This window comes from Convolutriloba macropyga, chromosome 4, assembly GCF_964194025.1.
Source record: "Convolutriloba macropyga chromosome 4, txConMacr16.3, whole genome shotgun sequence".
Taxonomy (NCBI): domain Eukaryota; kingdom Metazoa; phylum Xenacoelomorpha; order Acoela; family Convolutidae; genus Convolutriloba; species Convolutriloba macropyga.
The window spans coordinates 68,486,770-68,502,288 of NC_134471.1; the positions used below are offsets into that span (position 1 = coordinate 68,486,770).

Sequence of the window (15,519 nt, forward strand, 5' to 3'; positions counted from 1 at the left end):
CTACAAGAACAAACAAATGTTTGAACAAACATGATCAGAAAAATTGGTGTATGATTTTAAAAAAAATGCTTCTAACTTAAATTAATTGGAAAAGTAAATAATTCCACATCAGATCTGTGGCTTGATGAGACTAGCGGACCAACGAGACCTGCCATTATTAAGAGTGTAATGCAAACAAACTTTTAAACTTTTACATCCAAAGCTCAATTTCTAATTCTTTTTTTTAAATTACCTAATAACAATTTCAAAAGGCAATCAAATGAAGTCTAAACGTGGCAAATTAAATTGTAATTTAATAGAAAAAAAGATGAGGACAGCTCTTGATGAGATTCAGAAAACAGTAGACAAAAAAGAACAAAAAAACAGCAAAGTTAAAGATAATTATTTAAAAAATACGTTCGTTTTGTTTGAAAACAAATAATTTCAAATAATGGCAACCATTAGATATCAATTGCAATCTCTAAATAATATTATGTTAAGTCATGCCTGATCACCAATAATTAGAAACATGACTCTGAAAAATGTGATTATGTGACGAGTTTAGAAAAAGAACAAAAATCAAAAGTTAAAAAAAACACATTTGATTTCTTCGGAAACAAACATTTACAAAGACATGAAAACATTTGCTGCCAACTGAAATGAGTAAATAGGTCCTTTGCTGCTCGAAAAAACCATATGGATCTGTCTTTATTCAGAGTTTGTCATAAGTCTACAAAATTAAAGAAAAAATTTTCGATATGATCAATTAGGTTTTTTTTAAACACCATTAAATTGATATTTGACCTGTCATTGATAAGACTAGGTAAAAAGTAGATCAAAAAGCACAGCAGAGTGCACATTTAAAAAATAGTCCTACATAATTATTTTTATTAAACTGTTTCCAAAGTCATGAAAAACCTGTGCTTACAACTAAACTCAGTAAATAGATTCCTTTATTCATCCATAGGAAGTTGCTCAGGCCATAACGGTTAAAACCGTAATCTTTTCCTAGAAAAACTGATCTGTATAATTTTGCCTTCCTTTTAAAATTTTGCCAAAATGTGATATCTGATCTGTCAATAATGTGACAGGACAAAACAAGAACCTTGAAGATTGGAGAATGTCCATAATTTTTTTTGGAAAAATTGTAATATCAAAGTAGAAAAACCATAACTTAAAACCTAAAATAGCAAATATTAATTTTTCATTTTTAGAAAAACGAAGCGATCTGTTTTTGTCGACCCTTAGCTACAACATAACCAAAAACAAAATTGCAAAACTCAATTATTCTTTGTTTAATTTGAATCAAAATATTTTTAAAAACCATTACGAAAACCATAAGCTTTCGACTGAAAAACTATATAGATTTTCTTAAAAACTGGGGAGAAATCAAATTAGGACCTGTCATTATTAGGCCTTGATTTGATATGTTTTTTTTTCTATGATTCACGAAAAAAAAGCAAAAATGCAAAAACTAATTTTAAAGAACATCGACTCATTACCATCCAAAATTATTTTGTTCGGGGATTTATAAAAACAATGGTTAGACCAAAATTAGCGTCGCCATTGCCGTTCATCCATTGCGAGCAGGTAAACTAGCAAAAAGCGAGCAAAATTATAATTCAAGAACACTCCAAAAGGATGCACAAGTTCAAATAGCCTTCTTCGTTGTCTTTAACAAAAAGTTTGTCACTAGTAGTTTTCAAGTGTATTATCCCGTCAAATATAAACAGAAAGAACTAAAAAAAGCTTTTTTCGTACCATTTGTGATAAAAATGGCTGAATTTTTTGAAAAAATTAAGAAAATGGTTTAGCTGAAATGTAGGATCAAATAGTTCAACAACGCTCTTCTGTTTTTAGAAGTAAAACTAAAAGCACCATTGTTACAAAAAAAAGCAAAAAATTGCGTAAAAATACCAAAATTGTGACAAAAAATATTTAAAATCAGACAAAAGTGTTCACTAAACGTTAATTCTAAGCCCAGATAAAGATCTTTTTATTTATATATTGCAGCCTGGAAGGGCATTCTAATGATACCATTCAAATTCCTCTACGATGAGTTTATTGATAGATCAAAATTGAGTGAAATAAAAATCAAAAACGAATTTGGTTTTATGGGTACTCCCCCAACTAAAGGGTGTCAGAACAATGAGTGTCCAAAAAACATTAGTTCTCCAAATCTGCAGTCCTTATGAGTTTTTTTGAACTACTGTTTATTGAAAGTGTTAAATCTCCGGCTCGTCAAAAATTGGTCAAATGAAACAATTGTCAATAAATTTGCGACAAATTCTAACAATCTATTTTGAGAAACAGAATACGGATTATATTATTTGCAATGTCAGAATTTTTCAAAAGTTGACTCAGTTCTTAATTTCCCAAGAAAATGGGAGTCTCGGGAATTTACGTCCACATATATTGTTCCCACCTCGCTCGCTCAACCACGTTTTTGAATTAATTGTTGATCAACAGAGGAAGAGAAAAAAAACTTGTTTTTCAAAATACGTTTTCTTTCTCCCAAAAACTTTCGAAAATTACTGGTTTATCAATTTAAATAGTTTAAGCTCTAACCCATATAAAATTGAAACAATAACTCAAAAGAGAGCTGATGATAACCGCCATTAAGGAGAGTAGGAGACAAACAACAAAATCAAATGGAAACAACAAGCATTGCTAACGACCAAAACTCAATGTCTATACATTTTTTTTCAAAACACTTATTTATAAAAATGTCAAAACAGAATCAGATTAAAAATAAATTAAATCAAATGACATGCATTTTATCAGGGATTAAATGGGAACTGTCTTTATTGAGAAAAATTAACAAGTAGTTAGAGAAAAAAACGGTCAGGAATTTCGTTAACACTTTTTCAAAGCAAATAAAGTCGAAATCACGAAACCATTTAGCTATCAACTGACATCACTCAATGGCTTCATTTATACTTTTATGCAGAACCCTTGAGATCTGCCGTTATCCATAATGTCATACGACTACAAAAAGAACAAATACTTGCAAAAATTAAGAATTCATTGTAATTTTGCGTGGAAACAGGTTCGATGCCTATAAGATCCAAATCTGTTAATTAAATTTTTAAATTAAATCATTTGCGTTTTTTCTCAACGCCATGAATGTGATATGTCACTTGTTGTTAATGTGTTATTAAATTTACGTTGGCACAAAGCAACAAAAGAGAACCTAAACAACTAAAAAATATAAAAACCGGAAAGCTTATGAAAACTCGTAGTATCGACGCTAAAAGACATTTATTTAGGTAATGAGACAACAGTTAAAACTTGTTTATAGTTCTCTTTATTGAGACTACGCTTAAAGATTGCAACAAATTAGATTAAAGTTAGCAATTCTCAAAAAAAATTATTTTGAAACCAAAATTTCAAAATTGTAAGAAATAACAACTGTCAGCTTTCAACTTAAAACATGTAAATAGATTTACATGTTAGTGCTTAGGAAGATGACTGTACATTTCATTAGTGGGATTAGGTGAAAAATCTACACTTCAACATTTAAAACAGCAGAACTAAATTTTGCGAACTTTTCAAGCCCAACGCTGCAGAAGCAAAAAGCCCATATTTTTCTTTGAAATTAATAGTATGTTCTTTGGCCTTCTGGCTCTCAATTTGACTTGTTAACAATTGAGGCTTAATTAGAAATCATCTTGGTCTGAAACAAAACCCAAAAAAAGTAATTAAGAAAATTATACAGCACCCCATTAAAATCCGAACAATTTCTGAACCATAAAACTCCATCACCAAACCAAAACTACTGATCATGCGGAACTCGTTTATTTTAACAAAAAATGACTATATCAACAATAAATGATTGTTTTGGATAGTTATCGAGTTATATTACCAAAAAAGCATTATGTATCAACTGAAACCATTAGATAACATATTAATAGCTCCCCAGATGTTCAATAGAAACTTAAATATTTAGACACAGTCGTAACACTACAAGAAAAACGTCAAATGCTGAAAATCTCAAGTATTCGTAAAAATTTTTACAAAAACATTTTGTCGGAGCCATAAAAAACCACGATCTTTACTCACAGAACACAATTTTGCTTCATTGGACCTTATTGAAATGTAATGAGAACAGTTATTACTTGCATCTTCAATTGATAAAAAGAGTTTCTAGTGATTAGGACGAAAAAATTTCCAAAACGAATCAAAGAAGACAGACCAAAGATACAATCCGAATCCTTTTTCATCCTTTTTCAAAACTCAATGATGATACCAAAACTTGCCTTGCTGTCGCTGCTCGGCTGTTACATAACGTAATAGTTCTAAAACACTTCGTAATATGTGTTTGCCAAACGAAAACTTTTATATATCAAAAATAAGTCTTGTATTTTCTTCAAAAAGTTGGTTTGATTTAACGAAAGACCACAACAATGTTATTTCGAGAAAGTTTTGTAGGAACCGGAAGCACAATTAGCACATATTGTAAAGGAAGATTGTAAGCTAGGCAGTTCTTATGTTGGCATCACCGGATAAACTTGACAAAATGGGCCAAATAGGCATATTTGATGCCATTTTTTGTGAAAAGAGGAAAAAAGGCTGATTTTTCAAAGGTTTAGCGGAGAATTTTGCCAAAAGGTTGAAATGAATGAGACTATTGTTAGCAATTCTATCCTATTTTTTCAAAAATTGATCAAATATAAGCAAAAATTACGAAAAATGTGAACAAAACAACGGAAGTTAGGCTAACGTTCACAAATATTTAAACCTCCGTAAATCCTCGGAAAAATCCAAATTCAAAAAAATCTTTTTAGTTTGAAACTGTTTGCTTGACAAGCTCTTTTATGATACCATTCACATTCTTGTATGATGAATATATCGATCGGTGAAAATTGACTGAAGAAATAAACCCAGTTGATTATATAATTCCTCCCCACTAAAGAGGGTCGAAACAAAAATTGAGTTGCAAGATTTATTTTGTCTGCAAACAGTTTTATACCAAGGTTGGACATAAAGAGAATACCTAAGGGTGAAGATCTAAACTTTCTCCTCTATTTGGAAAAAATTATTATCAAAATTCTTGTAGTCATGATTTCTAAACAAAGATAAAGTTAATTAAAACTGATACAAGGTTAAAAACTTGCAACGAATCAATTTCAGGAGATAAGGGACTCAATAACTCTCCTTTTTGAAGATTTTGGCACGAAAGTGATAATTTAGCTAAAAAGAGTTAATTTTACCAACTTTTAAAAATTATACCAAAATTAGCACAGTATTCGCTCTGTAAATTAAATCTCCCAGGTTCAGACCTCGACTTATGAAAAGACCATGCTCGACCGAAAAGGGGTATAAAAAGACCATGCCCGACGCAAACAGCCCAGGTAAAAACTTTAGCTGGACCTAATCGTTCAATTAGTCTTTGGCTCGACCCAAATTTGATGCTCGACTTGAGCTCGACCTAAAATGTCCCCGCTGGACCCAAAAAATTTACGTTCCCGCTGAAATGGCCAATGCTTATAACATAGTCAACAGGTTCGACCGTTTTAATTTTTCAATGTTTCTCATAGGTTATCGAAGAACGAACCGTGCAATTCTAAATTTATTAAAAAACGAATTTTAGAATCAAATGAACTAAATTATAACACGCTGAACTGATTGCTTGCTAAACACGTAGGTTTGGTTTGTAAAGCTTTGTTTTAGTCTAGTCGTAGTGGTTGTTAAATATTTTTGTAGCTACGTACGTGGACGAAATAGAGCAAAGTGGTCAGATGTTGAAGATCTGCCGCTCTATCTCCATGTACCACTTGGGAACGTTCGACGGGAAAATCCTACTGTACCAGCCAATCAACGGAGAAATCACCATCGCGCAGGACTTTGATGACACCTCGACCACCCCTGGTGATCGTATGTTTAAGCTCACGGCTCAAATCAGCAACGTCGACCTGCCCAACTTCAAAATTGTTAGCATCAAGTTTTATAACTCCAAAATAACTAAAAATCCGAGTAAATCATACATAGACCAGCCGGTTACACGACAAATGACCCAAAATAAGTAAATAAAATCATGTTAAATCGTCTTTCTGATGATATCAACTATATTGTAAAATATGAGGTGTATTTGGGTATTTTGGCTAAGTTTTTTTTTTCATCTGGTAGTTTTTTTCTGACAGCCAGCACTGCAACTCTTCAAGCTAAAATAAAAATTACATTTCTGAAAAAGTCAACTTATATACAACCGGGTTCGGATAATTTATCTTCGCTTCAGTTATCGGAAGCGGGTTTAAAAACGACTGCCATTATTGAAAATAGAACTGAGTATGGCAGTCAGTATTATAGTATTGATTCGATTACCATACTGCTTTAATGCTGTAGAAGTAGGTATATGTACTAATCGCGAAGAAATATAGTTTGATTTCAAGGCTGAAAATGATGTCACTGGATTGTTGCTGACTACACCAGAAACAAAAGGAACGAAACTGTAGATGCACATGTTAGAAACTTGTACAAAAACTATAGACACCCTCTACTGAAGGTTAAAAAAGCTAAAATCGCAATGCCGCGTTGCTAGAGAAATGATTTGAACTCAAAGCGTTATTTATTTAGTTTTTGAGGTTTTTTCATTAAAAAATCACCAGGTGTACCTAGCTTTTTGGTAGCATAATGTATTTATTCAACATAAATGGTGTCTTTTGCATTCATGATTCCAACATCTCTTCTTTCTTCAGCTGTACGTTCTCTCAGTGCAAACGGGAGTGACAGGGTCAGCCGAGGACCTCTACCTGGACCCAATGGAGGACGACGAAGAGAGGAAGATGTGGATATACACCCCAAGCACTGGTCTCTCTAAGAGTTTGAAGGTTGAGGCCGAAGATGGATACAGGTAAGAGTCGATTCTATATCACCATTATTTATAACACTGTTACGCAAGGTTTTCAAGCTGAACTTGCAACATTGGTAATGGTCATGTAAGAAATAATAAGATAAATATGCCTATTAATCATTTGCATTCCTTTGTACGATTCACTTTAATACTAGCAGATCTCTAATTAAGATCTGAGTGCTGTTAGTACAAAATTTTCAAAATCCTTAAAGTTTGATTATTTACCTTGACCAATTTATCACGATTTGACCACCCGTGTTGTGAATTTCGTCGGATTCAAACATAAGAAATCGTCGGTTTTCGTCGGTTTTACTTCGCCAAAACCGATCAAAGCCCTTACTTTTTTTCGTCGGTTTGATCGGTTTTCATCGGTATTTAATCGTAAGAATCGTCGGTTTTCGTCGGTTTCAAAGCGTAAGAAGCGTTTGTTTTCGTCGGTTTTAAACGTAAGAAACGCCGATTTTCGTCGGTTTTAAACGTACGAAGCGTCGGTTTTTGACATAAATTAGCTGATATACTGTCGGAAGTATCTCAAGTCAAGTTGAAAAACCGATTTTCGAGATTTTCGAGTATGATATGGATGATTCTATTACACAAACCGACACTTCTAATGCTCGGAATTGACTTTTTCAATGAAGCCAACGTTCCTTACAGCAATACCGACGATTTCGACAAAACCGACAAATGCCGACGCTTCTTAGTAGCAAAACCGATGATTCCGACAAAGCCGACGGAAACAAAAAAAACGTCAAAAAGCTACGCTTCTTACAAGCAAAACCGATGAAATCGACAAAAACAAAAACCGACAGAAACCGACGCTTCTTACATCGTTATCGTTGGTCTTTCTCAACCCGGGCATCCCCGATTTCACGATTTCCCCGAATTCTGATGACACTTTCACAAACAAGAGAGCTTTCATATTCAAAGTATAGAGAGTGATTTAGTAGATATTAACCAAAGAAACTCGATAATTTGCGTCTGCGTATAATGTTTCGACCCTGTGTAAGTAAAAAATACATGTGTTTTTATCAAGTTGGGCATAATTGTCTACCAAAAGAGAATTTTCAGAAAAGAGAGATAGATAACTTTCAAAAAAATCTTATTGATCGAAAACAATTGATGTACGAATTTAAAAAATACTACTCAAATCGCTTAATAAAGTAAATAATTCCACAATACCCAAGAAAAAAATCAAAAACAATAAACATTCACATCCAAAACTCAATGTCTACATTTTTCAAAAAAAAAGATTACCTATTACCTAAACCTACAGTTAAGATAGCGTCAAATAAAACCTAAACTAATCAAATTAGTTCGCATTTCATTAGAGAAAACATGGGACCAGTTTTTGATGACACTCGGTAACAAGTAGTCATAGAAGAACAAAAACTGCAAAGTTACAAAAAATAACTTTTATGTTTTCTTGAAAACTAAAAATTTCAATAATGATGGCCATTAGATATCAATAGATATCTTGAGATAGGATTATGTTCAATCAAATATCGATATGTACATTTTGAGACCTGTCAATATCCTGAATATGTCGTAAGTCTACAAAAACGAGCAACAACTTCAGACAAAAAAATCTTTTAATTTTTGCAAGAAAACGGTGCCTAAGCCGTTAAAACTATTATCTATCGCGCAAAATATAAGATTCAATCAAGTGAGCCTTCTTTTAACACCAAAAATGAGATATGCGACCTGTGAATATTGAGACTAGGTAAAAAGTTTTTTAAAAAAACAGAACAAAAAGGGGAGAGTTAAAAAATTCATGTGTTTTTTTCGAGAACAAGTAACCTGAAAGACACAAAAAAACAATAGCTCTCAATCGAATTCAATAATTACGCAACTTTATTTCTCAAAAAAGCCATTGTGATCTGTCATCATTTGGAAGGTGTCACGTGTCTACAAAAAGAACGAGAATTGTAAAAAATCGAAAAAATATATATTAATATTTTGCGAAATACCGGAATCCAAGCCATTAAAACAGTAAGCTAAGTACTAAAACTAAGTATATAGCCGTCCTTTTTTACAGTAAAGTAAAAAGTACGGCTATATTTTTTTTGAAAAATTTCAGTTCAAAATCGTGAAAATTTTTAGCTCTCGATTGAAATCAGTAAATAGTTTCCTTCGTTAGTTCATAGGAAGCGATAAGACCTGAAGTTAAGCAGAGTTTGTCAAAAGAAAGAAAAACACATAAAAAATGCCATCAAATTGTGCTAGAAGACGGTGTCGATGCAACTAATACCATAATCTATTCGCTGCAATACTGATCTGTTCAATAGTGCTCTCCCTTGAATTCCAGTATTGTGATATATGACCTCTCAAGAATGTGACAAGACAAAAAAGAATCCTAATTATGGGAAAACATCCGAAAATAAAAAAAAACAATTATGAAAACTCATAGTATCAAAGCAGAAAAAGCATTTTAAACGTTTTTTTTGGATTTTTTGACCTGATTATTTTCTAAACGTTTTTTTCCAACCCATTCGAAATTCACTCTTGGCCAACTTTTTTGTTTATTCAATGAAAACTCTTTGTGCCTTGACTTGTCCTGCTGTGTTTTTTTAACGTCACGATTTTCACGTTTGAATTTGACTCACTCTGAATTTTAAAATCTGATTAAGTTTTATAATCTTTATCTCATATACTTTTGCTTTGTCGTGAATACGGTCATTGTAAAATGAGCAAAATCAAAAGAAAAGGGATAAACCGATAGAACCCGGGCCTTAATTCATAGTGCATTAGGTTATCAATGTTCAGAGCAATTGGTAGCTGGCATCAGTATTAAGCTTTTGGCCTTCAGTATCGACGCTGAATTAAATATAATTTTAGTATCTAACTAAAACTGTACACCAATTGAGAACCCTTTTCGACACTTTAAACAAGTTCTGTCAATTTTTACCACTTCTTTTATTTTCAGTGTTAATTCCGATGTGCGTCAAGCGCGTCAATGACGGCTATTTTCCAACGATTTGCTGGTTATGTTTAAAATATGGCTGAAAAGATTGATATCCTCTGTCAACAGGATCACAGTTTGGGTTTTTCCCATTATAGCCCCCCCCAGCTTAGTGGTCAGATAACCTATAGCCCCCCAATCATATTTTTTTACCATAATGGGGGCTATAATTTCGCGGGTGACGGGGGCTATAATGGGACAGACCCCACAGTTTTGCATGATTCTAGCAAAACTGGCTACTTCTTCATCACGAATCATTCCAAAATTTGCTTGACCAGAAGAGATCAAAGATTACCACGCTTAATGATCACCTACAAAAGACAAAAATTCAAATTTAATTCGCTCTTTTTTTTATTTCCGTGTATTTATAAAAAACTTTACTTTCCTGATTTAATTTCTTAACAACATAATGCAGCGAGTCTTGCGATTAAATTTATTCAAATTTTTTTAAATGCAAACCTAGTTTGGATCAAAGTCAAATCGTGTTCAAATGATCTGCAAACAATGTTTAAATTTTGTTCACTAATTGCAATGGAGTAGTTAATGGACCATAGTCAACTTCTGCCCGCTTTTTTGAAACATGTAAATTACCCAGAATATAACCCTAAGGTAAGATATCTACATGCTCTAAAATGTTAAATAAATTAATCAGCACTATTATTAATATAATAATCTTCAAATTGTGGTATTAGTATTTTCATTAGCAATGTGAGTGATCTGGTTCGGTCGCCGTTTTCCCAACTGAGATCTCAACCTGGTAATGGATCCAAGATTTTTGTTCAGGTCCGCAGACAAAGCAAAACCCCTGCAAATTTACCGACTTTCAACAAACCAGTGGGGCATGAAACTGGCAACGTACGGTGTCTATTTCACTTGGAACGGAAAGTACAACTTCGAGATCAAGCTGGATCGCAACTTCGCCAAGCGAGTGTCTGGATTGTGCGGGAACAACAACAACAACTACGAGGATGACTTGGAGAAAGATGGGGGTGGACAAGCGACTTCTGTTGCTGCTCTTGTTCGAAGCTGGAAGAGAAATATCGACCCAACTCAGAGGGTTAGCAACCCGGGTTGACCTTTCTTGGCAACCATATCCAAGAACCATATATGGTCCCATACAGGCCATACAAAACTTTCTTATATGATCTTGCTATGGTTGCCAAGATCTCCATATATGATTCTTATATGGCATTCAAGAATCCAATATGGTCATTTGTGCTACGCTTAATGTAGTCAGAAGATGTTAATTAAGCTGTTCTCTGTAATTTTTTTGTATTTTTTGACTTTGACTTTTATGGTCTTATATGGCACCATAAATGTGTATAGTCTTGGATATGGTTCCCAAGACACCATGAACTTTTTTTTCAAGCGTCTTGATGAGTTTTTCTCCACTCAGAGTGCATTGTATGGGTGTTTTAAGAGCTTTTTGAGCAATGTTGATTTTTTGCATGGTCATCTATATGGTTGCCAAGTTACCATAAACTCCATATATGGCTTGGATATGGTTGTCAAGAAAGGCTTATGGTGGTCAACCCGGGAAATATGTCAAAAGCAAAATCTCCTAGTTTGATGTACCAACGCGTATCTTGTGCGATCATACAAGAATTTGGCCAGACTGATGAATCGATCCGGATGATCATACAAATGTCTTGAAAGATCTTTTTCTTTAACGTTACATGAATGTCAAAGAAAAAGATTTCCAGAAATTTTATATGGTCATACAAAAAGGAACAGAAGTTTTATTTTCAGGGCAATTAGGTTTAATTTTATTTGCAAATTCTTTGGGTCAAAATGTCTGTTCAAACATAATTATTTTCAAGCGGTAAAAATACCAAAATTGTGCTTTGATCTTTATCGTGAGGAAGGAATTAACTATTTCCCTCTTTCTCAATGCACTATTGTGTTGTGTCAATTTGCAGGAAGTGATCCGATCGAGCAAACCCTGTGTTGACTCTGGCTCTTCTTGTCTCCGGGCGACCCAAGAGTGTGCACAACTGAGGATGGGAATATTCCAGAAGTGTGCCGAAAAACAAGACCTCGTTAGTCATTTTGCATATGATTGATTTGATTTTAAAAATCCTCGGAAATCTTTTGAAATGGTTCAAACCTAGCAAAAGCTATTGATCAACTGTCGAAAAAACTCATTTCATTTTCTCAGTAATAACTAATAGTTTTCACACTTTTGTGAATTAAAAGGCAAGCCTGAAAATAGAAAATATGCCAAGAGAATGACATCAAAAATACTGCCCACCCCTGCACCCAAAAAAAAACGCAATGGTTCCCCAGTAAAAACTTTTCCAGGAACGTAATGCAGTCTAATTTATCTTCGTCCAAAGGAACTTTTTAAAAGAGAAACAGATATCAGCTAGTCCCTGGCATGGTATACATTAGTAGTTTTATAATCTTTTATTTCACAGGGAGCGCTCAGGGTGGATTTGGATATTCTTTTATACTTAATTTTTTTTTATTTATTAGCACACTGCTTGTTTACTTGATTCACGAATTTTTATCATCTAAGCATATTCTCAGCAATTATCATGGCAATAAACAACGACAAGTTTGATCATACCTAGCATTTGACAGGTTTACGAGAAGGAGTACGAACTAGCGTGCATGGCCACATACTGCTTTGCCGGAATGGACAAGCGCTTCGCGGACGATGAATCAAGGCAGGAGTTCATAGATGAGCAGATGTGTGGGGTGTTTGAGGCATACCACTACAAGTGTGTCTCCAACTCACTCTGCGACGATGAATGGACCAAGTGTGGTTAGTGTCCTCTGCTTTCCAGTGTCGTTCAAAATTAAAAAAATGCTGTGAATTCTAGCGGCGCGAATGGAACCCCTAAAAATTAGCACATTTTCTAATAACTAATTTGATTTTAAGAGATATCGGTTTTTATATAAATTTTGAGCGACAAAAGTTCTGAAGAAATCCTGCAATTTGACTGTGAAATGTTTGTTTTTTAGTGTGCAGCAAAAGCAGTTTAATTTGATTTTAAGAGATATCGGTTTTTACATAAATTTTCAATTTGAGCGACAAAAGTTCCGAAGAAATCCTGCAATTTGACTGTGAAAAGTTTTTTTTGTGTACCAGAAGCACTTTAATTTGATTTTAAGAGATATCGGTTCTTACATAAATTTTCAATTTGTGCAAAAGAACCCAAAGAAATAAAAAAATCCTGCAATTTGACTACGAAATGTTTTTTTTGTGTAGCAAAGGCGTGCAAACGAGAGAACGAGTACTTCACCACTCTCGCACCCAAACACCAGCCCCACTGTGGAGAAACACCCGAAGACTACTTCGCACAGTTCACATCTATCGACAGTAAGTGTCTCACACAATCACTTCACAGTTTGCATCCCCGATGGTGAACCTACAACTTTGAAACGCAAATTTGTATTTTACATCACCTGAAGATGGTTCAAAAATCGAAATTATCAAATGAGGAAAATTGACGCTTTAACTTTAATTTGAAAAACAATCAGTGAAAGCTGAAGACCAATTTGGCATTTTGATATTCTTTTGCACATTTGGTGTTTTCCAAGGGTGAACGTTGGACTGGGATACAAGCTGTGGGATCGATTTGGAAAAAATGCAAAGCAAGCGCAATTACGAAACTATTATATACTATTATATATGATATGATATATACGATACATATATATGATTAAATGCATTATGATAGAAGTTTTCAAGTTCCTTGTTTTACTCCCACTGAATTGTAAGATCTTTCTAATTATAACCCCCCACCCCCCCCCCTCCAGCTGAGTGGTCAAACAACATTTACCCCCCCCCCCCCATTCCATTACCGTAATACCGTAAATGTACGATAATGGGGAGTATAATTTTCTTGGGGGCTGTAATGGGAAAGACATGAATTATACATTCACCTACTGTATTATCCGGTAAGGTAATTTATTTAAAATTTTGAGCGTATTTTCAGCCATGGACCCTCACCCTGGCTGCTACTGTAAGCCTGGCTACTACAGAGAAGCGAAGGCACCCCATGGTTGTGTGGCATCTGAGAACTGCACTTGTAAATACGGAGAAAGGGACGACTATGTTGTGGGCGAAATGGAGACCAGTGACTGCTTGAAATGGTAAGAGCCAATGATCAATTCGGATTCAACAATTGATTGAAATACAAAAAAAAGAAACATAACCAAACATCAATAGTAAAGTGGGGGTTTATTTCCGTGGGGGTTAATTTCCGTGGGGGTTTATTTCCGTCTATCTAAAATGAAGTGGGTTTTTTTTCGTGGGGTTTTTTTCCGCAATCGAAAAATGAGACTATGAGTTGATTTGATCATTACCCCAGTAATTCCGGAATCTTTATCGTGTAAGATCTTATCTGGTCTTACACGATAAAAATTCTGCCCTACGTGAACTTTAATTGTGTAAGATCTGATAAGATACTTATCAGTTCTTTTAAGATAATAATTCACTTTTGCTGAATTGTTATCTTGTGAGATCTGATAAGTATCTTATCAGATTTTATAAGATAATAACTCAATTTTGCTGAATTGATATCTTACAAGATCTGTTAAGTATCTTATCAGATCTTACACGATAAAAGTTCACATATGGCTGAATTTTTATCGTGTAAGATCTGATAAGACCTATATGTTTTAATGATTTCTATATAACCGTATAACGTAGTCAATTTCCTGTGAAAGTAAAGAATAATCGGTAAACTAACCAAATTATGAAACAAAAAATGTTTATGAATTCTATTTTGGCGGCAGTATTATTCTGAGTCTTAACTAGGTACTAGGCTAATCTTAGTAGTCTAAGATAGTTTTGGTCTTTGAAAAAAAATTTACATCCTAGTTTCATAATCAACGCCTCAGAAAAAGTCTTTTACACTCGAATAACCTTTTTCACAAAATCTTATGAGTCTCAAAAGACAATATAAGATAATTTTTTTTGTTCCTCTGACACTTAAGTGTTGCATGCTATAGCTTTTTGGCGACTGCTTGAAAGCAACCCTGAATTGTCTTCAATATGAAGAACTTGACGTACTTAAAGATTTTTTTACCGTATAAGATCTGATAAAAATCTTATCAAAAGGATGAGTCATATATTTCCGAATTTTTATCTAACACGATCTTATAGGATTCTTATAAGATCTTACACGATAAACAATTTTTGTCGGATAGAATTTTTTTTCGTGTAAGATCTGACAAAAGTGAACTTTTATCGTGTAAGATCTTATCAGACCTGATACAAAATTTTTTATCCTGTAAGACCTGATAATTTGTCTTACAAATTCTTAGTCAGGCGACGCATAATCTTATAAGTACTTATAAGACAATTTTGTCCGAAATTTGTAAGATCTTACACGATAAAAATTCTCAAATGTCTGGGGTAGGCTGTTGACTGAATTCATTAATTTCTAGTGAGCTGAAACCCCCTTACCAACTGTTCCTAGAAACTGTAACCCTAATTACTTATAGTACAAAATTCTAAGAAATCACAATAGGTCCAATGTGATTCTGGGTTGGATAAAATTTGTACAATTTCCTGGTAGTAATGCAAAGACCGCATTAGAAAATACATTATGTTCTACCTGACATTGCATCTATCTTTTTATGAATACTAAGAAAGGGCGACCCGGAAATATCAAATGGAATATATGTGTAACTCGAGTGTACTGACCGTCATAGCAATTATGGCGAATACAGCAAACCAAATATTAAGTTGCCCCAAAGCAGTGGATCTTTTGTC

General features: G+C 33.8%; 1 protein-coding gene across 1 annotated transcript in view; it reads left to right on the forward strand.

Annotated features, from left to right (window-relative positions):
* Positions 1 to 15,519, forward strand: part of LOC142337852 (uncharacterized) — a 125,311-nt gene that overhangs the window by 15,290 nt on the left and 94,502 nt on the right. The window contains exons 5-11 of the mRNA XM_075387408.1: positions 5,686 to 5,912; positions 6,678 to 6,832; positions 10,575 to 10,848; positions 11,711 to 11,830; positions 12,375 to 12,558; positions 13,006 to 13,116; positions 13,736 to 13,892. Of these exons, the coding sequence (XP_075243523.1) occupies positions 5,686 to 5,912; positions 6,678 to 6,832; positions 10,575 to 10,848; positions 11,711 to 11,830; positions 12,375 to 12,558; positions 13,006 to 13,116; positions 13,736 to 13,892 (1,228 nt within the window). The remainder of the gene's footprint in view (positions 1 to 5,685; positions 5,913 to 6,677; positions 6,833 to 10,574; positions 10,849 to 11,710; positions 11,831 to 12,374; positions 12,559 to 13,005; positions 13,117 to 13,735; positions 13,893 to 15,519) is intronic.